Genomic DNA, 23,156 nt, shown 5'->3' with positions numbered 1-23,156 from the left:
ATAATGTAATATTCCAAAAACAGAAACATATAATGATATACTGAGCTAGTATAAGAAAACTTTTTTTTTTATTTAAAGTTAGTTTTAACAATTAACTTAAAACACAGATCAGGTAGTACTGTAAACTCTTTAAGACTTTTCTCCAAACTCCAAGAGAGTGTCCAAAAAATATTAAACACAAAACAATTAAACAGCTGTGACCAAATTAAACTGTACTTCCTAAGACATGAATTCATTGATTACAGCCTTACAGTGTTATGAAGCATCTCGAAAAGCTATAAAGTATGCAGTTTGCTAAAGAGGTTATTCTGCTTTTGGTTTAGAAAGAGATTTTCTTAGCGAAGATGGCCTTTACTGATGAATCAACCTTTCATGTTTGTGGAATGGTCATCAGATGTGTCTGAATCCGAGACTCAGCAAATATAAGTGCTGTACTGAATTTGTACCTTCATAACAGGAAACAGAGTGGCTTCCACAATAAACTGTAACACAGAATTGAAACTAATTCCAGAGGAAAAGATTAGTAAATAACCTCTTTTTTAAATGAATTATTCTGCTTCAGTTCTTGAGCAGAATATAAAAATATTTGGAAAATTTAAGTACTATGATGTATGAGAATGATGGCAATACCAATCTGTTGAAGCTAGCCTGTGAATAATTGTGCAAAATTAAAAGAAAAAGAAAATTACTCATAATATTAAGAATATTTATGACAGAAGAGGAGTGACTGTTTGCCAGATACTGAAACAGTCATGGATTCCACAGCAAAACTAATTGTATAGATTTCAAAACTTCTCAACTATCTTCTTTAAAATTATTTGCATGCAGTGTTCCACAGCTTCTACTTTTTTGAGGGTGACATGATTAATCATCAAGCAAATGAAACATGTAATGTGACATGAATACAGGGTTTTATGTTCACAACAGTATGTGTGGAACCTTCCTCAAAGACATTAGTTACAACAACAACTTATTTGCACAATCTCACAGATAATGCAACTCATAGGTTTACACACATACAGCGTGTAACAAAAAGGTATAGCCAAACTATCAGGACACATTCCTCACACATACACACATAGAAGAATAAAATGTGTTATATGGACATTGGTCCAGAAACACTTTATTTCCATATTAGAGCTCATTTTCTACTTCTCTTCATAATCAAATAATCACGTGAAACACACAGAAACAGAATGTGCCCTCATTACATGAAACATTTTCTTACACGAAATGTTTAAAATACCATCTTGGTTACATTTAGTTAGAATATACAGTATTCTTAGGTTCACCACCACGTTGTTGCTCCAATTTAACAAAGGTAACCCTCACATGTGACTAACTTCATTGCTTCTGTTGACATGTGACTAATTTCACTGTTCTAGCAGCATCAAGCATGCAGCATGAACTTTTTAGTGTTCATCATGACTGGGTTTCCGGTACAGTGCAATGGAAGTGTATTCAAATGCAGGGTTGGCAGCTTCCCATTTTCTGAGTGGATTATCAGATGGTAATAACCATATTTAATAAAATGGAACACCTACAGTCATCCTTATGATGTTATTTATTATATGGCTAACAGTTTCAGTGCTTCTGTACACCACCATATTCAGGCCTTAACTGACACTGAGGGGGTTAACTCCAATTGTACACGCAATCATCAGTGGCCAAAATCTATAAACTAGTTTTCACAGACTATCTATAACAACGATGTTGTGTCTCCACATCAACTACCGACTGGCTGGTAATATCCATGGTGCTCAATGTTTGTATCAGGATATATTTGCAGAATGATGGTGCTCCAACAGGAGGACATTTGAAGCAACTGATTGTTGTTTTAGGGATGCTTAAGCATACTATTTGCAACTGGGGGAGGCCTACAAGGATTGGGACATTTCAGCTGGAGAGGACCTTCTCTGTGCAGTTGACAACCACCCTAATGTCACCATAAGACAATTAGCTCCAACAAGTAATGCTAGCCACATGATTGACATGGGAACCTGCAGTATGTATACCATGTACAATGTGTGCAGGCACTATCAGCAGTTGTTTTTGTTCCATGGCTACACATTAGTGAATGTTAATTCACCACTGTATCAACCCGCACTTTATTACAAATGTGCTATTCACAGATGAGGCTTCACTTCATCTTGATCTGAATGCAAATTCTCACAATCAGCATGTGTGGGCTATCAAGAATCCTTGTGAAATTGTGCAACTGCGTTATCAACAGCTTTTGGGCTGGCATTGTCGGTGACAGTTAGAGCCTCAAACCAGGCTCAACAGAGAAACTTAACCATGCTGTGAAAAATGAACTCAAACATGGAAAATAAAGCTTTTCTGGACCCACATCCATGTAACACATTTTCTTCTTCTATGTGTGAGGAATGTTTCCTGAAAGCTTGAACATACCTTTCTGCTACACCCTGTAAATAAGTTGACAAAAGATAATCTTCTGATCTAAACTAGTCTTTACAATAAAGAATATGTCCATGCAGCAGGTTTTTGGTGATTATTAAAAGTGTTTTTCAAGTCCTTCATCAGTATATATCAAAAGAGGAGGAAAAATATGCATTGAGGACTATAGAAGCTACACACAGTTGTAAAGCAGATGAAGCACTTTATGAAAAGAGATACATGATGAAGGAAAAGACTGTGATAAAAATGAACCAATAATCAAATATGATTTTTGAATATCAGTAACTAACTACCAGAAACTGATAAAACATAATTGAAAAATAAGAAAAAAACAATAAAGTCTTATAGCATTCAGAGCTGGGGTGCTGATTGAAGAAATGTGAGATAAACTGAACAAGAACAGACCATTGACGGGGGGTGGGGGTGGGGGGAAGAAAGGTCAACAGTAAATGAGGAAACAGTCACCATACTTCTAATGAAATTAAAACTGCAAAATGGGAGATAGATTTTAATAAATACATAACTCAGAATAGTAACAGAAAATGGGAGGGTGCTGTAAAAGAGGATAGAGAACAACAGAGAGCCATTTTGAGTTGGTGAACCGCTTTCCTGATTTCAAACTCTGGTGTTGAGTGGCTGGATCTGAACTACTCATTTGTGAGTCAGGTACCAATGTTCCTGCTGTTATCCTCCCCTGTATGCTCTCTATAAATGTGAAAAAATCATGAGGAAAATAAAAATATTTATGAACTTCGATTCAAACAGATGATAATACCGAGGATCAAACATAAATTGAGAATGTTCTAACATAATATGACATTTATGATACAAAAAATTAGGCACGTTTGGAGAGACAGGTATACAACTGCACTGGAACAGCTGTAATTGTATCTGATGAAGTTTTCAATGAATACTTCTAAAATGCAACAAGATATAAAACACAGTTTTAAATTTTGTCCATTATTTTAGGTATACTTTATCAGTGAACTGATTTAGTAGCTAAACAATCACATATTATGTTTTATTGTAATGTAGTTCTACTCCCAGATGAAACTTTTTCAGTGTGACTCCAGTCTTGTCAGCTTGTAATCAAATAAACTGTACTTTGTTTATACTTCTTTAGTTGTGATACAATTATAATTTTTGTGGTCTATTCTTATTTCTGCTTCACTTTTACAGGCATACTCTGACTCACTAGTCATATTCCCAGTGGATCGCGCTGCCAAGATAGTTGCTCAGAAGAGTTCAGCACCTGTGTATTATTACCACTTCATGTATGCAGGGAGATACAGCTGGGTTTATACACCAGGAACAGAAACACCATATGGTAAACACCTCCCTTCAATGATATATAGGTAGCAATAATGAATATCTATGACAAATTTCTGTCAATAGACAATTTACCTAGTAACTGAAGACTTCGCATGACATTATAACTTTGTTTCAAAAGTCTGCAAAATTTCCATTGTTTGATTTTGCCTAACAGCTTTTTTAACATTCCACAATCCTGTGTTATTTACTTTTGTTACTATCTCTAAAGCATTAATCTCCTCAGTGTCTGTTCTTTCTCTTCCTTCAGTTTTTTTTTTCCCCAAACCACGCATGCTCTAATGAGTAACAGGCTTTTTGGAGTGCTTGTCTGCAACTCAATTGGCCATCTTTATGGTAGCAATCTATCCTGTTCCTAATTTTGTTGATATTCCAATCTGGAGTTTTCATTGTTCAGAAATTAATCTCGTGTATCATATATTATGCTCCCAACAGAATTATTGAAAAAATACACATAATAATTACAAAATGCTCTATGTTCAGGATACGTTCATCAGCAAAGATTTCCAGACGACTTTACACACAGTAAGAAACTATACAACCTACTAATTTCCAGAACAAATTTTCACTCTGCAGTCGAGTGTTAGTAGATTTGAAACTTCCTAGCAGATTAAAACTGTGTTCCAGACCAGGACTCAAACCTGTGACCTTTGCCTTTCATGGGCAAGTGCTCTATCAACTGAGTTACGCAAGCATGACTCATGACCTGCTCTCACAGCTTTACTTCTGTCAGTACCTCATTTCATACCTTCCAAGAAGTTCTCCTGCATACCTTGGTAGAGCACTTGCCTGCAAGAGGCAAAGGTCCCTGGTTTGTGTCCTGCTCTGCCACACAGTATCATCCTGCCAGGAAGTTTCAACTTACTAATCTGTCTTTAGAAAATTCACTAGACAAAAATTACAACTAACCTTCAGGATGCAAAATTTTAAATACACCCACAGTTGCTTTGTATGTGTGTGTGTGTGTGTGTGTGTGTGTGTGTGTGTGTGTGTGTGTGTGTGTGAGTGAGCCCATGCTCGCACATGTGTGCATCTGCTGTCAGAGGAATTAAGTTCCAAAAGATAGTTTCCTTCCTCTGATGACAGATACATATAGACGTGCAAAAGGCTATGTAACTTTTGGAACTATTAGTTCCTTCCTCAAAGAAGAAAGAGGGATACATCAGGAACACTAGAAAGGTGGGACGCTTAATTTGGACCACAGGGTCAGAGGGACCCACCTGCCAAACACACTGTTGTGAGGACCAATTGTCCTTGCAACTGGTGGGCCCTTCTCATCCTGAAGTGAGAGTGAACTTCTCCAATTTATCCCTCTTTCTTTCCTGATTAAGAAACTAATAGTTCCAGAAGCTAGGATTTTCTTTTATTATTATTTTTGTCTGTCTTCAGTCATTGCCAGTTTTACTTGCTGGAGGTAAATACAGTACTAGCCAACCATTCTGTCACCTTGAAATATTATAGGATACATCTACATCTATCATACAGTGCATAGTGGAGGGTACCTTGCACCATTGCCAAAGGGATAAATGAGTATCTACATGCCTTCATATGAGCTCTAATTTCTCTTACCTTGTCTTCAAGGTCCTTCGTGAGATCTAAGTTAGTGAGATGTAAGTTGATGGCACTAGAATCATTCTGCTGCTAGTCACAAAGGCCAATTCTCTAAACTTTATCAATAGTGTATCACAATGGCCATTTACTCAGTCATCATTTTCTGCAAAGTAGAACATAAAGCAGAAGATACAGAATGTGGAGGACATCATTTAAGACATTATCAGAAAAACTCTATCTTGGAAGTATCTACTTCAAATTTTTTAGCTACAGAAAAACTGAAATCTGGGATGATAGCCATGTTGAATGTTCTTTATGGCAGAATTCAGGATGATATGAATGAATCCCTTGTGTCTAATCTCAGAAGCATGGCGCACATATGTCAAAAAGAGGGCACATACAGAGAAGAGAGGTCACACGTAACTTTACAGAAGGAACTGATGTGACACAAATCTTTGATAAGCCCTCTTATTCTCTATACACAAACATCCAGGATTGAATCCTAAGTCAGATCTAGGAATTTTCCTATCACTTCTATCCTGTGTTCTTGTAGATATTGTAACTGGAGAAGGTTTGACTTTGTTGATGGAGCGACAATCATACCTCTGTTTGCACCATTTTATCACTGTCAAAGTGAAGTCCTCAAAGGCGTTATTTAACTTTTGGAAACAGATGAAAGTCGTAAGGCACCAAGTCAGGGCTGTATGTAGGATGATCAATGAGAGTGAACCCAAGGCATAATATTGTTACATTCCGTCCTGGATTTTTCATTGTTCAATTCTGTTTCTTGAACTTTCATAAAATGTCTACTTAATGTTATCTTTAAAGTTCAATTTTGTTCGCTATAGGGATGTTGTTCGCTTTAAGTCGGTAGGATTACAACAGTAAATTAACTGCTCTAACATTTTCAAGTTAACTATTGTACTTTTCCTGTTTATCTATAGTATTTTATTCATTTTACATTAAGTCAATAGCAGGACAGAAACTCTTCGGTTTTGTTAGAAGTAAAATGCATGTAACAGCTTTGACAACAATATTCTAGAACATTCTTTATATTGTATTTACAATCAGTTTCTAATTAATGATTTCCTTTCTTCCTCTGACAGGTGTTTCACATCACGATGATCTCATTTATTTGTTCTATATCTCAGCAATGTTCCCAGAATTTGTTAAAACTGATCCTGAATACACAACAGTGAAAAGAATGACGAAAATGTGGGCAAACTTCATCAAACATGGGTGAGTTGCTCAATTCCTAGATGCAGAAGCTGATATTTTGTACATAGTTTATCTGAATAAAATGTGCAGTTTTATAATTAGCTGGTTTATATGATGGAAAGTATGTATTATGACTTGTTATAACTTGGAACAAATACATATGTGTTGTTGTCATTGTGGTCTTCAGTTCAGAGACTGGTTTGATGCAGCTCTCAACGCTACTCTATCCTAGCTTCTTTATCTCCAAGTAACTGCTGCAACCTACATCTTTCTGAATCTGCTTAGTGTAATCATCTGTTGGTCTCCTGTGATGTTTACCCTCCATGCTTCCCTCCAGTACTAACTTGGTGATCCCTTGATGCCTCAGGATGTGTCCTACCAACCGATCCCTTCTTCTAGTCAAGTTGCGCCACAAATTCCTCTTTTTCCCAATTCTATGAAGTACCTCCTCATTAGTTATGTGATCTACCCATCTAATCTTCAGCATTCTTCTGTAGCACCACATTTTGAAAGCTTCTTTTCTCTTCTTGTCTAACTATTTATCGTCCAGGTTTCACTTCCATACATGGCTACATGCCATACAAATACCTTCAGAAAAGACTTCCTGACACTTAAACCTATACTCGATGTTAACAGATTTCTCTTCTTCATAAATGCTTTCCTTGCCATTGCCAATCAACATTTTATATCCTCTCTACTTTGACCATCATCAGTTATTTTGCTCCCCAAATAGCAAAACTCATTTACTACTTTCAGTGTCTCATTTCCTAATCTAAATCCCTCAGCATCACCTGATTTAATTCGTCTACATTTCATTATCCTTGTTTTGCATTTGTTGATGTAGATCTTATATCCTCATTTCAAGACACTATCCATTCTGTTCAACTGCTCTTCCAGGTCCTTTGTTGTCTCTGCCAGCCTCATCAGCAAACCTCGAAGTTTTTATTTCTTCTCCATGGATTTTAATTCCTATTCCATATTTTTATTTTGTTTCCTTTACTGCTTGCTCAATATACAGATTAAATAACATTGGGGATAGGCTACAACTCTGTCTCGCTCCATTCCCAACCACTGTTTCCCTTTCATGGTCCTGGACTCTTATTACTGCTGTCTGGTATCTGTACAAATTGTAAACAGTGTTTTGCTCCCTGTATTTGATCCCTGCCACCTTCAAAATTTGAAAGAGAGTATTCCAGTCAACATTGTCAAAAGCTTTCTTTAAGTCTACAAATGCTAGAAATGTAGGTTTGCCTTTCCTTAATCTATCTTCTAAGATAAGTCGGAGGATCAGTATTGCCTCATGTGCTCCAACATTTCTACGGAATCCAAACTGATCCTCCCTGAGGTCGGCTTGTACCAGTTTTTCCATTCATCTGCAAAAAATTCGTGTTAGTATTTTGCAGCCGTAGCTTATTAAACTGATAGTTCGCTAATTTTCACACCTGTATATATGTTACAAAGTCAGTATTCTTGATCTACCTTTGAAGTGCTTCTACAAGTTTAACTGTCACTTACAGAATAATTTATTGGTTTATTCTTCTATGGACAAAGAGTAACAATTTTCAGCTGTTTTTATTGGGATGTTATATATTTGTCTACAGGGGAAATTTGTTCAGTGTAATGTTGACATCCTGTCTATGTTTCTGATAAATTTATCATCGCTTTCTATTACTTCAAATGCTACTTTCAACAATTTAAAAGCATATCTGCAATGTTTTTAGGTCATTCTGGTGTAGGCACAAATAGTATTAAACAGTATAGTGTTGATTAATCATGTCCTAGAGATGTCAGGTAATTGCCTTGTCATATGAAGGTGCATGTCAAGAAAGCAATGGTATATTTCAACATGATAACACTGCCCTCATAAATGGAAAACTTTGATCGAAATTGGAATCTAATGAGCTGCTTACTACAATGTTATCTAGTATAAAGTTAAAAGATCAGTACAGTTTGTATGGAAAAATAACATGCAGTATTGATAGTATAATGTAACTACAATTATAGAAAACTTCTTGTGTTTATTGTTATAGGAACCCTACATCAGAGAAAACTGACCTCATTAATGTTGACTGGAAAACACTCGACCTTTCAAATCCAGCATACCTGGAGATTGGCTCAGACCTGACGATGAAGCAAGGCCTGTACTACCAGGAACGCATGCAACTTTGGGACCGGCTGTTCCCTCTGCCCACCAGCACATCTGGAGCCAGGAGGAAGTCCAAACGTGTCCAGAAACATCAAAGCCAACACAGACACAGTCTTTAATTTAGACATGTTATTACTGCAGTAATGAAGGACATTGCAACTGTATTAAAACAGAATTCACACTCTTTGTATGACTTAATCTAGCACTGCACCAATGTACAAGTTGATACAAGAATTAAATATATTAGATGATTTTTATTACTTTATCTTCATTTATACAGAGTGTTTCTGCAAAGAAGACTGGCAATATTCGAGGAAGTGCTTACTTGCTACTGAACATACAGAGGATGTATTTTCTACAGACACTAGCAGAATGTGCAGAGAGAAAATTAGCCTAAAATATCAACTTAAAATGACAAACCGGCTGTTTTCTTTCTTTTTTCATGACAAAATTTCTTATAACTACAATGTTAACACATGCAGAAACTAGAACTATAATCCCTTTGTCATACTCAACATTCTGATGGGTCAGGCATTGCCTCAAAGTAGAAAAATAAGGATGTATGTGGCCAAAACTTGTGTTTTAGAGTTTATTGTCCTTTACACAAGGTGCAGTCAAACGGAAAGGTCATTTCCATGTACAGGCATTATTACTGGATAGAGCTATATATAATGACCATGGCTGTTGAGGCACTTATCCCACCTTGGCACAAGATTAAGAATATCCTGGAAGAAGAACTTCTAAGGTTGAGCACAGATCCACTCTGTCACAGCTTGCTGCAGTTCTTCATCTGATCCATGGTGGTCCCACCTGAGGTGTTTCTTGAGTGGGCCAAAATAATGGAAATCACAGGGACTCAAGTCAGGACTTACTGCGTGGTGGTCTAGCACTTCCCAATTACATGACATGAAAAGATCCTATGTACGTTTGGCAACAAAGAGGCTGGGAATTGTAATGCAAGAAGATAACGTCCTTGGAGAAGTTACCCTGGCATTTATTCTTGATTGCTAATTGAAGCTGATCAAGTATATCACAGTATTTGTTGGCATTTATTGTTTGTCCTTTGTGGAGGAACTCCACATCAGAAGCCCCTGCTCATCGAAGAACATAGTCAACATGACCTTAGCTGCTGAAGTTATTGAACAGATTTTCTTTGGTTTAGGTGAACGTGCTTGCTTCCACTGCACACTCTCACATTTGGATTCTGGTTGAAACAGTGGGCATACGGATACATATCCAGCAGTGATCTTGGAAAGGAAATAATCATCATCCTCCTGATATTGCACCAAATGGTTCAGTGACATTACCATTCTGTTGATTCGCTATTCCTCGGACAAACATTTGGGGACCCACTGAGCACAATCCTTCCATTAACCAAGTGTATTGTGCACAATGAAGTGCATACTGTGATGGAACACATGTACTTGAGCACTAATGGTGTGCAATGCAACCCATCTACCAGTCTGAATGCAACTGTCAATAGCAGCAACTATCTCATCACGAATACGATTTGTCACCTGCCTGGGTCGTGCATTATCCATGTGTCTTTCTGCCGCCAAAAAAACGCCAACAGCACTTATGCACTGTTTTGCCTGAAACACACTTTGCACCAAACACACCAGCATTTTTCTGTGAATGTCCACTGGATGGACACATTCCCCACAAAGAAAGCGTACCACACTGCTGTTCTTCCTTGGTAACTTTTGTCAATGGCACCTCCATTGGTGTGTCACATGGCACCACATCTTATCTGAGGGAGAGAAAGGAACAGTGACAAGTAACCAAACTCTGCTAATGTGTCACACTATGCCTGTGTGCAACAAATGTAACATTTATTATGGCCTACACATAGGTGGATGTGAACAGCATACAGGACTAACACTTCCGCAACACTGTGTCCATAGGTCTGCAATTGGACCTTTTCATTTGACTGAAACCTATGTGTGCAAAAGATTTAACACTGGAAGACACTGATATGCAATATAAGCAATCAACCATCGTTGATAACCACCTGAAATAATGAGATTCTCAGTTTACTTTATACTGCCAATTTCTCAAGCGAATAAGATCATGAAACAAGGACAGTTTTTCCAAATTTAATTATTGTCAACAAAAAGAGTTAAAAATGAGGTAAATATGATTTCTGCTGAAAAAATGTTTCGGTAAGAAAGCACTGCCCCCCCCCCCCCCCCCCCCACACACACACACAAAAAATAAGTAATAAGATTATAGAAAAGCACGCAGGTGTTCTGTCTTGCCAAGACACATCCAAGCACACAATATCCAGCAACTAAGTAATAAATGACAAGCTATACTGCAATCTGGAAAGAGTTTTATCACAAGCATGTATGTATAATAATATGGTTTTTTGACACACAAAAAAATGGTCACTCCTAAAAATAAATAGATTGTTTGTCATGGGAAACTAGTTCCTCACGCCATTACTGATATGTTCAACCAGAACAGATATCTTCCACGCAGAAGGCTCAGTTTGGCTCATATACAAGTTATTTTCAGTTACACCACAGAAAATATTATATTTACTCATCAAGCAGAGAACAGACATTTTTGAATACTGTTAATGAAATATCAAAAGGCAGCAGTTTTCAGGTGGGAGAATGAAGAAAGATAAATCAAATGTGATAAGATACAATTTTGATGCAGCATCAGAGGCCCCAAATTCTTTCCACCAATAATGGTATTCATTCCTATTGATCCACTTCCTCCCTTACCATCACACACTTTAGCATTTTATTTTTGTCACAGACCGGTGATCCTCAACTTAACTGATCTCCCCTCCCCCTCTCTTCCTTTATCCCAAACATGCATACTCATATACCTCATCTGTTCCTTTTTTCCCATGTTTCTGTATGTTTTTAATGTAATTGTGCATATTTTTTGTGGTTTCACACATTTTTGCATATATGTGCCTGTTTTTGCGTGTCTTTCCTCTTATCCAGCTCCCCTCACAACCATCTAACATCTTATTTTGCTCATTTCTGTGACATTACTGTTTCCCCTATGTCAACCCTAACACAATTGACCCCTGCTCCATCTTTCTGCTCCAGTTCAGAAAGTATCCCTTTCTTTAGCTAAAACCCAGTCCCAAATCCTGTTTCTTAAATGCTGTATAAACCATGGAATCCACCCCGCCCCCTCCCCAAAGTCCTAACCATAAAAATTCCCTACTCTGAATCCCACCTCCCCTTTCACAGTTGTCTTCACCTTTTCAGATTCCTCAAGTCCCTGGCTGTCAAAAACTTGATACTCCAAAAAAGCATCTCCATGTGTACGCATCTCAGAACCACCTCTGCTCTCTCTGCAAGATACTACTGCTACTGTGCAATCCCTGGCACATACATCATATCTCTGAAATTGAATCCCTTGCTCTCCAACACCTGGAGGAGTGTTCCAGACACCCTCTCCATAAGTTATCCAACCTGCTGCCATCCCACTGTTGCCTCAGGGCACCACTATCCAATCCCTATCTTACCCACAGTGTTCCTCCTTGTCAACCCTTCAATCACACAAAGCTTGCCTAGCTGACCTTTCAAACTTGCCACATCCCTCAAAAAACTCTTAACAAAACTCTACAAATCCAGAGTTGAAACATTCCCATAAAACTGTTGTTAGCCTTTTCACCAAAACCCTCAGCCTCACAGAAGTTTCAGTCCTATCCATAGGCCTCACCTTTGACCCTACAGCCAAATTTGACCATGTTTGACTTGTCAAAGACCTACTCTCCTTCTTCCAATCCCTGCAGTGGAAAAACTTCTTTGCCACCAATTCCTCCAATCAAAGCCAACCTATCCCAACATTGAACCCTACCTCTGCCAGTTCAGACCACCATCCAACTGTGATCCCCTCCACCTCACCACCTGCTGGTCATCTTCCAGGAATTCCTTGACACCACTATCCCCCCCCCCCCCACTCCCCCAGATACTTCCTCATAACGCCAACCTTTCAATAGAAAAGAGGACAGCCATACACAACCTCAAAACAAACCCTGACCTTATCATCCTACGTGCAGACAAATGTTCCACCACTGTTGTTATGAATCGTAGTGACTATCTGCCAAAAGACCTCTGCCAATTATGTGACACTTACAAACTCTGCCAGTGATCCACCCCAAAAGTCCAACATAACCCCCAATGCTTGCTTAACACCTTAGGCCCTTCCTAGAGCCTCTCCCCTAAATCCATTTCCCCCCTCACCTCTATGACACCCAGCGCATCTGCCCTCTACATGCTAACCAAAACCTACAAACCAAACAATTCTGGATGCCCCACTATGGTAGGTTGTTCTGCCCCCACTGAAATACTTTTAGCCATCATTGATCAACACCTCCAACCAACTGCCTGTAATCTAGCCTCCTGTCTCAAAGATGCCAACCACTTCCTTCACCGACTGTCCACCATCCCCACTCCTTTACCTCCTTGGATCCCTACTCATCATTGTTGACGCCACCTCCCTATACACCAACATCCCGCATGCCCATGGTTCTACTGCTACTGAACACTACCTTTCCCAATGTCCTTCAGACTCCATACCCACTACCTCATTCCTCACACCATACTAACTTTATCCTAACTCACAACTATTTCTCCTTTGAAGGGAAGTTATACAAACAAATCTGCAGCGCAGTCATGGGCATCACGTGGCACCTTCCTATGCCAACTAGAGGAGACCTTCCTAGCCTCCCAAAATGCGTAACCCCTAGTCTGGTTCAGGCTCACAGGTGATATGGACTCAGGGCCAAGACACCCTATCTTCATTCCTTCACAGTCTCAACACTTTCTCTCTCATCCGCTTCACTTGGTCATCCTCAACCCTGCATGTAACCTTCCTGAATATTGACCTCTTCCGCTCTTATGCCTCCATTCACACCTCTGTCCACATAAAACTCACCAACCACCAACAGTATCTGCATTTCAACAGTTGCCATTCCTTCTACACCAAAAACATCCCTCCTGTACAACCTGGCCGCCTGGGGATGGTGTATCTGCTGTGACAAGAAATCCCTTGCCAGTACGTTGAGGGTCTCACCAAAACCTTCACAGATAGGGATAGGGACTACCCCCGGATCAAGTTCACAAACAGGTCTCCCATGCCACTTCCCCTCATACCCCAAATCATTCCACCACCCCTGGGAACCAAACATAAAGGAATGCCCCCTTCATTACCCAATACTACCTCGGACTGGAACAACTGAATCACATCCTTTGCCAGGGTTTGGATTACCTATTATCACTCCCTGAAATGAAGGGCATCCTACCCAAGATCCTTCACACCACTCTTTTAAAGTGGTATTCTGTTGCCCACCCAACCTCCACATCCCAGTCCTTCCTTATCCCAACACCCTGCCACAAGGATCGTGCAAGACCTGTCCAATCCACTCACCCAGCACCTCTTATTTCAATTCTGTCACAGGCTTATCCTACCCCACCAGAGGTTGGGCCATATGTGAAAGTAGCCATGTCATATAGGTATGACATGTCATATTGGTATGACTACCAACCAGCTGTGCACCAGGATGAATGGCCACTGCCAACTGTGGCAAAGGGCAAAGTAGACCATCCTGTGGCACCACATGCAACTCAACATAACAAGCTTGACTTCAATGGCTGCTTCACTACCCAAGCCCATCTGGATCCCCCTTCACCGCCTGCTTTTCTGAATTGCATAGATGGGAGTTATCCTTACAACGCATTCTCCGCTCTCGAAATTATCCCCGCCTCAACCTAAGGTAACATACCATCCCCATACCCTCCACCCAATGCACCTACTGATCTTTCCCTGCTCCTGTCCTTTTTTGCTCCCTGTTCCAATCCCCCCCATTCTCTACCCCCCAGCCTCCCAGCACTGCACCTGTTGGCAGTCTAGTCCCTGCCCTGCACACTCTGCCAGACAGCATTTTTCTCTCCCCCCACCCATACACCGCTACCCCTACCCCTTCCCTGTTCTCTCCAGATTCCTGCTTCCATTGTGTGTGACAGTTGCATTCCAATTCGAGCTGCCAAAGATGGCAGTTAACATGTGTATGAGGTGTGCTTGCTTGTGTGAATTAATATGTGTGTGTTTCCTTTTCTGATGAAGGCTGTGGCCGAAAGCTAATGTGTAAGTGTCTGTTAGTTGTGTCTGTCTGCAACTTAACATGTCATCATTACAGTAAGCAGCAATCAATCTTTTCCTTACATTGCAGATAAAATTTTTTATTCAATAGAGTTTATTCAAAACTACTACTCCCTAAATATGAACAAAACCTTAACACACTATCAACAGACTCCGCTCTTAAGGAAAAATCAATCACCATGACACATTATTAGTGAAAACTCTAGAAGAATGCTTTTGTCGTACATTCAATTATGTCTACTTATTACAAAGATAAATACAGTGCCCTTCTTCAATCAATCAAGTGTTTACATTCATCCCAAGTCATTTATATGTCTGTGACTCTTAATGCTCCTTTACCCATAATTAACATTCAAGCTATTTTATTACATAATAACTCAATTAGATAAAATAGGATAATAAAATGTATGGTAGTGTGCCAAGGTATAAGACCTGGGAGTTGTCATAAGAAGTAATGGTTCCAAACATCCAAATAATGCAGATGCAAATGCTATATGAAGGCTGAAAAGTTGTGTACAAATGGGTAATGGCAGATTGGACTGGTCCCAGGTTAGAGAGAGGAGTGCAACAGGGCAATTCACTTTCCCCACAACTTTTTATTGCACTTGTGGATGTGATTATAATGGCAATCAAGGAGATAGGTACAGGGAGGATTAGATGAACGGAACGCCAAATTTAAAGAGTAACAGTTGACAGTAAGCAACAAAGGCGAAACTGTGGCAATGATTATGAGTAAGACACTTGCCTAGGACAACCTGACACTATATGGAGAAAAAATTGAATGTGTGGAAGCTCTCAGTTAGCTGGGAAGTATAATATGAAGGAATGGAACAGACTAACTAGAAGTACAGAACAGAGTAAGATAGGAATCTAAATTTTTTCATGAACTGTGGAAGGTAGTTACTGTGAGAGACAAATGGACCATGTTTGAAATGTATCTCCTGCCCAAATAACTTACAGGAATGAAGCCAGGTGACATCATCAAAAGCCACTGGTATTTCGAAAGGAGCACACCCTTTTGTGCTCCTGCTGAAATATCGGCAGTTGTCAACAATGTTATCCAGCTGCACTCCCATAAGTTACTTGAACACTGCATATGCCGTGAGAATCTCAGGTCTCTTATCTCCAGCAGATAATGATATACAGCCTGGAGTGCTGTGTAAGTAACAATGGAGATTTGAGCAAGTTACAAGCAGGTGAAATAAAGTTTCTGTCATCAGCCCTGCAGAAGACTAGCAGAGATAAAATTAGGAATGAAGACATCAGAGGAGATGTGCAAGTGGATCTGTAAATTATTCAGAGACCAAGTACTGCATGGTTCACGTAGTCTGAACATGTGAAGGGGGTGAGGGATAACCACTTGCCAAAACAATACTTCGATAGAAATGTGCAGGGGAAAAGACCAATAGGACGATCCAGAAAAACATGGCTGGATCTGAAGAGGGTAGTACAAACTATAAAATGACTGACAAAAAAGTGGGACAGTTTTACTATCTGAAGCCCTAATATACAGCTCACTAAAAAAAAAAAAGTCTACTGTAATTTGGCAGCTGTCTAATAGAACCATAGTTAAAAAAAATATTGTGACTCAATTCCTGCAAAGTTAAACAAACAGCCAGATGGTACTACTCATTCTTCCCTTTTCTTGTTATTTCTTAGCATCACATAGTAGTGGTTTTGTTTGAATGAAACAAAACAAATGGTGACATGAATTTCCAAATCCTTAATTCTGACCTTGCCACAACAATAAAACATTTAATTCTACAATAGACCTCTGAAAGATATCTGGGAAAAGGAGAAGGAGAAAATACCAGAGAATTGGAAGACGGTAATCATACACACATTACACCATAAAGATGCATGTAGCTACAGAGAATTATCCCAGCAATCAGTCACATGCAATATTCTCTCACGGCTCCTTCTAAATAGGATCAGAAAACATACAGGAAGCTATATCAGCAAATACCAAGCAAGACTTAGAATAGGAAGGTCAATTGTTGGGACATATGGACAACCTGAGATTGATCTCATAAATCAGGAAGCTATGAAAAAAGCAAACAATCTTGAAGATCTTGAATTTTAAGAAGATATGCAACAAAAAATACAAACCCTTTTTAACCTCTTAGAGAAATTTGATGTGGCCCCTAAGACCAGAGAACTGCTCAAGGGGAGGCAAACACAAAGCTTAAAGTTTGATTCCAGAAAGAGCTGTTGGAACCTTTTGAGATCAACACAGGAGTGAGATATGGCAATGGACTCTCACCAGTGCTATTTAACTTAGTTTTGAAGAAGAAGAAAAAGTATGCAAATGGAGAGAACAATGACAGAAAGGAAGTGTAACAACAGGAAAAGGCTGGATTACAAGAAGCACAATTTGAACACAGACTGCTTATTTTTCACTGATGATATCGTGAACCCAAGTGAAAGAGAAGATTGGGCCGAGAGGAGGATGTAAAAGCTACATGAAGACGACCAAAATACAGGCCTGAACATTTCATATAAAAAGACATGGTGAATATGGTGACAGTCTGGAAAACATCACATGGAATAATTAAGATGGTGGAGAAATCAAATAATTGTGGATACAACCAAATGGATAATACAAAGAACCTAATAAAAAGAGGATTAAAAAAATAGAATTAGCTTACAAGCTCACACAATACATTTATAATATAAAATTAATAGCCATTAACACTAAACTGAGGGACTACAGCACAGTGACAATGCCAGAAGCACAGTTACATCCAACTGCTTAACACAAAAACAGAAACTGAGGAGATTTTAAAAATAGAGAGGAAATTATTAAGGAAGATATTGGGCTATGGACAGGAAGGTGACATCTGGAAGACAAGCAGGAATCAGGAGCTTTTTGCACAGACCAATGAGTTGACAAATGGAATGAGCACAAGACAGCTTAAGTTTGCTAGGCATATCTGTATTATGAGAGGCAGAATATTGTGGAGGATGATATGGGTGAATACCAAGAAATGCAAGACCACTATGACATGGATGAAAGAAATTCCAAAAGACTTATAATACAAAAGTCATGTTTGACACAAATGTTTACAAATGAGGTTGGTTGGTTGGTTTTGGGGAAGGAGACCAGACAGCGAGGTCATCGGTCTCATTGGATTAGGGAAGGACGGGGAAGGAAGTCGGCCGTGCCCTTTGAAAGGAACCATCCCGGCATTTGCCTGGAGCGATTTAGGGAAATCATGGAAAACCTAAATCAGGATGGCCGGACGCGGGATTGAACCATCGTCCTCCCGAATGCGAGTCCAGTGTCTAACCACTGCGCCACCTCGCTCGGTACAAATGAGGAATGACACTCATGAAGAATTCAGGAAACACAAGAAACAGCAAAAAGGAAGGAAGAACAGAATTTAATGTCCTGTTGACAATGTGGCCATAAAGAAACAGCAGAAGACCCACTGACGAAAGAGGGAGCTAGGAATAAGAATATGGAAGCTGTAGGAAGCAGAAAAGGATAAGCTAAACATGGGCCACAAACACCCAAATGAAAATATAAATTAAAAAGAAACACAGGGAAGAGTCTGCATGCCTTACAACACACATCTGTCTGCTTAGATATCTACATACATTACAACAAACATGTCTGTCTAATTTCAATGATGTCAAGCTGCTAGTGCTCCATTCAAATTATTGAAGCTGTATTTCAGTTATAGCCAGATACTACACATACATATCAAAATAATTTAATAATAATAATAATAATAATAATAATAATAACACATGTAACACCCACACAATAAGTCAGGTGTTTTGTTAGCTGTTCAGTCCCAACCACTTTAGCACAGGCTTGTTTCTCTTTTTTGTTCATTGGGGTATATTATGTGGATGGATGGAAGAAGGCATATTTCGAACACCTATCTTGTTTCTTGGTGCAGTGACTGACTGGCAACTTTGCTTTCAACATTAGATACTTCAGTAGTAAGTCTCTGTCCCATTTCACTTAGTCATGCACTTTACTGGCACAGGTGACTTTCGTGGTATAAATGATTATAAACTCTTCAGCACTGTCCCCAATGACACACTCCAATAGTGCAAGGCCAGCAAAATTCCATCAGCCACTTTGCTAAAATTTAATCCAGCTCAAAATAGGGTGCTGTCCATCAAAGGATACAGCCATCAAATGCCACGACACTATCCCCAGCACGACATAACATCTTGTAATCAAAGAGTAAGGTGTATGTATCTCTAAAAAACACTCCTCTCAATAAAAACACTTGCAGTATCATGCTATACACAGCTTACCTAAAGCAAGGTCTTTCCTGTACCATGAGTAATAAGAAAAATGTGATGATTCTTCATCTTCAAAAATCAAGATTAGCACATATATTGTGCTCATGCAGATACAACTGTGTTTAGTATGAGGTTGTACTTTCATAGAATTGCATAATGAATATGATTCAAATATAGCTACAAAAACGTTTGATGTTTACACATACCAAATCTTCTTCCAGGAATATGATTCCAGTACCAGGCATGGCTGTACTGGGTGAATTTACAGAATTGTGAAACCAACATATTTCAGTTTTATTCCAAGAATTCACTACCAGATGTGCAGTCAACCTGTCAAAACTAGCAGCTTCATATGGGAGAAAGGACAACAGTGTGATTTCTGATATTGTGACATTGCACCAATGTGTCATTATAGATAATCTACCCCTACTCCATACTCTGCAAAAAGAACTGCGAAATGCTTGACACAGGGCACTTTCCATATCAATAATTAAGGTTTCTTTCTGACCTTTTCATATATGGGGTACGGGAAGAATGACTGTTTAAAAGCCTCAGACATACTGGAGATAGATCGACAGATGTACTTTTCGTTCCAATTGATCCGTAGTGAGGAGATCCTCTAGAATGTGGAACATGTCAAAAAATGAGAATACACAATAACTACTTACAAAATAATTACAGCTATCCTAATGTACCTTCCACAGATCCGAAATGAAAATGCCCTTATGGATGTGGTATCAGTAAAAAAACTTGTCACAACATGTTAAATGTTCAACACTCTAAGGTGCATATAATAATTTTTAGGCCACACATCATCCGATTAAAAAAAATAAAGTAACATTTTACAGCACTTATTTACAATGATAGCATTAGTCCACAAAATTTGTATGGAAGTCACATTGTATGCAATGTTCACATTGTGTGATATTTTTAACAATATACACACATCATTCAGTTCTGCTAAGAAATTCATAACTGTAACAGAAGGAGATGGCCACCAACAAATACTTTCGATTCTTCTCAAACTGAACTCTATTATTAGTTAAACCTTATAGGCCTGCCGGAATGTTATTGAAAATGTATATCGCTGAATAGTGTACACCTTTCTGAACCAAAGTAAGTGAATTTAAATTTTTGTGAGTCACTCCTATTTCTACTATTGCAATTAGTTTAATCTTGTCTACAGAATGCCTAAGAGGCTGTAGTATATTACTTCATTCCTCAGTTAATACAGTTCTTAAAACTATGTATTTAGGTTTTTCAGTAATTTTGGGACACACTTCCATGGACCCTTGTTAGCCATATTAGTATGAGTTCCATACACTTGAGTAACAGTCTAGGATTGCTTATACGAGTGTTTGTAATACTGAACGCATTTTCCCTATATCCTAAAAATGACTCAAACTCTGCCACCTGCTTTACTGATGACTGAACCTATTGTTGTTGGGTCTTCAGTCTGAAGGCTGGTTTGACACAGCTCTCCCTCCAATACTAAATTGGTGATCCCTTGATGTCTCAGAATGTGTCCTGTCCACCGACCCCTTCTTTTGGTCAAGTTATGCCACAAATTTCTTGTCTCCCCAATTCTATTCAGTGCTTCCTCATTAGTCACATGATTGACCCATCTAATCTTTAGCAGTCCTCTATAGCTCCACATTTCAAAAGCTTCTATTCTCTTTTTCTCTAAACTGTGTTATCATCCATGTTTCACTTCCATACATGGCTACATTCCACACAAATATCTTCAGAAAAGACTTAACTTCTATTCTTAAGAAATGCTTTTCTTGCCACTGCCAGTCTACATTTTATATCCTCTATACTTCAGCTCTCATCAGTTATTTTTTCTGCACAAATAGCAAAATTCATCTACTGTTTTAAGTGTATCTATTCCTATCCTGATTCCCTCAACATCACCCGAATTACTTCAATAGACTTGGGAGAGCCAGCCATTACAAAACTCTTCCATCTGGTGTGCAAGATGTATGAGACAGGTGAAATACCATCAGACTTCAAGAAGAATGTACTAATTCCAAATCCAAGGAACACAGTTGCTGACAGTTGTGAAAATTACTGACCTATCAGTTCAATAAGTCATGTTGCAAATTACTAACATGAATTCTTTACAGAATAATGGAAAAACTGGAAGAATCCGACCTTGGGGAAGAGACAGATTGAGCCTATGTGATCTCATTCCTCTACAAATGGTAATACCTATGATTTTTATGAGTTTACTGATTCCAGCTGCAACTTATTGATATTTTAGTTATAGGATACTACATTTCTGCATTTTGTGAAGTACACAATTTTATATTCCTGAATATTTAAAGTAAGCTGCCGACCTCTGCAACACTTTTAAGTCTCCTCAAGATCTGAATAGAAATTTGCGTGATTTTTCCAGAGAGTACATCATTATTGATAATTGCATACTCTATTGAAAGTTGGAAGTTACTCCTAATTTCACTTGATATGTCATCAATATACAACATGAACATTAAAACTGCAGGTAATGTGAGATCAAATAAGTACCAATGTTCAAAGCTAAAATAGTCATTAAAACAACACACATGGAGTTACAATCAAAATTCAGCCAATGTTGTCATAACAACAATACATACAGAGTTCCAATTGAAATTCCAGTTCCAGAAAGAAAGTCAACTGTTGTATTTGAAGATGGGCTTATAGATGGTCAACAATAAGCTGCTACTGCCGATCCAGCTGCCATCTGCCAGGCCAGGTATTTATTTCCTGTTGTGGGCCAATTCCAAAATCAGATATTGGAGTGTAAGGTGTACACAGGAAAAGATATAGACTGGATCACAATATAGTAATGACAGAAAGTAGACTGAAGTTTAAGAGATTAGTCCAGAAGGATCAATGCACAAAGAAGTGGGATACTAAAGTACTGAAGAATGATGAGAAGTGTTTGAATTCCTCCGAGGCTACAGACACTACGATACTGAATACCACATTAGGCAGTTCGGTTTAAGAGGAATGAACATATCTAAAAAGGGCAATCACAGAAGTTGTGAAGAAAAACACAGCTACAAAGAAACCTTGGGTAACAGAAGAAGTATTTCAATATTAAGAGAAGGATGGGTTGCTACTCACCATATAGAGGAGATTATGAATCACAGACAGGCAAAAACAGCTAAACATTTTAGCTTTCGGCCAAAAGGCCTTCTTCTACAGTAGAAAACAGTCACACATTCACACAAGCACAATTCACACACATGGTTGGAATGTGGAAGGTGGTAAGTGATTTGACAGACAAGGCAAGAGAGATTTGTTTTTGTACAAGGTTGGGAAGGTAATTTAGGTATGTGGTCACCTTATTGAGACCTTTGATATATTTGGGGAAGAAGGTGTTGAGTTTCTGGAGGAAAGTGGATAGGATACCCTCACCCTCAAACAAGACCATTTTTTTACTTTATTTATTTACACATCAAGTTCCATAAGACCAAATTGAGGAGCAAATCCCCAAGGTCATGGAATGTGTCAGTAAATGAAATTACAACATAAAAGTAATAAAAGATAAAAATAAAATGTTTATGAACCCGAAAAAAGTCAAACTGTAAGTTTAAGTTGGTTGGTTGTTTTTGGGGAAGTAGACCAGACAGCGAGGCCATCAGTCTCATCAGATTAGGGAGGGACAGGGAAGGAAGTTGGCCGTGCGCTTTGAAAGGAACCATCCCGGCATTTGCCTGGAGCGATTTAGGGAAATCACGGAAAACCTAAATCAGGATGGCCGGACGCGGGATTGAACCGTCGTCCTCCCGAATGCGAGTCCAGTGTCTAACCACTGTGCCACCTTGCTCGGTAAAGTTTAAGTAAATGCAGCCAACAATACAACAAGAATCAGCTTAATTTTTCAAGGAACTCCTCGACAGAATAGAAGGCGTGACCCTTGAGGAAACTCTTCAGTTTCGATTTGAAAGTGCGTGGATTACTGCTAAGATTTTTGAATTCTAGTGGTAGCTTATTGAAAATCGATGCAACAGTATACTGCACACCTTTCTGCACAAGAGTTAAGGAAGTCCGATCCAAATACAGGTTTGATTTCTGCCGAGTATTAACTGAGTGAAAGCTGCTTATTCTTGTG

At 38.8% G+C, this 23,156-nt stretch overlaps 1 protein-coding gene across 2 annotated transcripts in view; it reads left to right on the top strand.

Annotated features, from left to right (window-relative positions):
- The window catches only part of LOC126235953 (esterase E4-like), a 294,714-nt gene that overhangs the window by 32,807 nt on the left and 238,751 nt on the right, over positions 1–23,156 (top strand). The window contains exons 8-10 of one of the 2 annotated variants that reach the window (XM_049944928.1): positions 3,598–3,745; positions 6,405–6,537; positions 8,547–8,919. The exons of the other annotated variant lie outside the window; for it this stretch is intronic. Of the exons in view, the coding sequence (XP_049800885.1) occupies positions 3,598–3,745; positions 6,405–6,537; positions 8,547–8,781 (516 nt within the window). The 3' untranslated portion in view covers positions 8,782–8,919. Of the gene's footprint in view, positions 1–3,597; positions 3,746–6,404; positions 6,538–8,546; positions 8,920–23,156 lie in introns of those variants that run through there. 2 annotated transcript variants of the gene reach the window in all.

This window comes from Schistocerca nitens, chromosome 2 (genome assembly GCF_023898315.1).
Source record: "Schistocerca nitens isolate TAMUIC-IGC-003100 chromosome 2, iqSchNite1.1, whole genome shotgun sequence".
Classification (NCBI taxonomy): Eukaryota; Metazoa; Arthropoda; class Insecta; order Orthoptera; family Acrididae; genus Schistocerca; species Schistocerca nitens.
The sequence above is the reverse complement of the archived record's forward strand: the minus strand, read 5'-3'. Positions and strand labels throughout refer to the sequence as shown.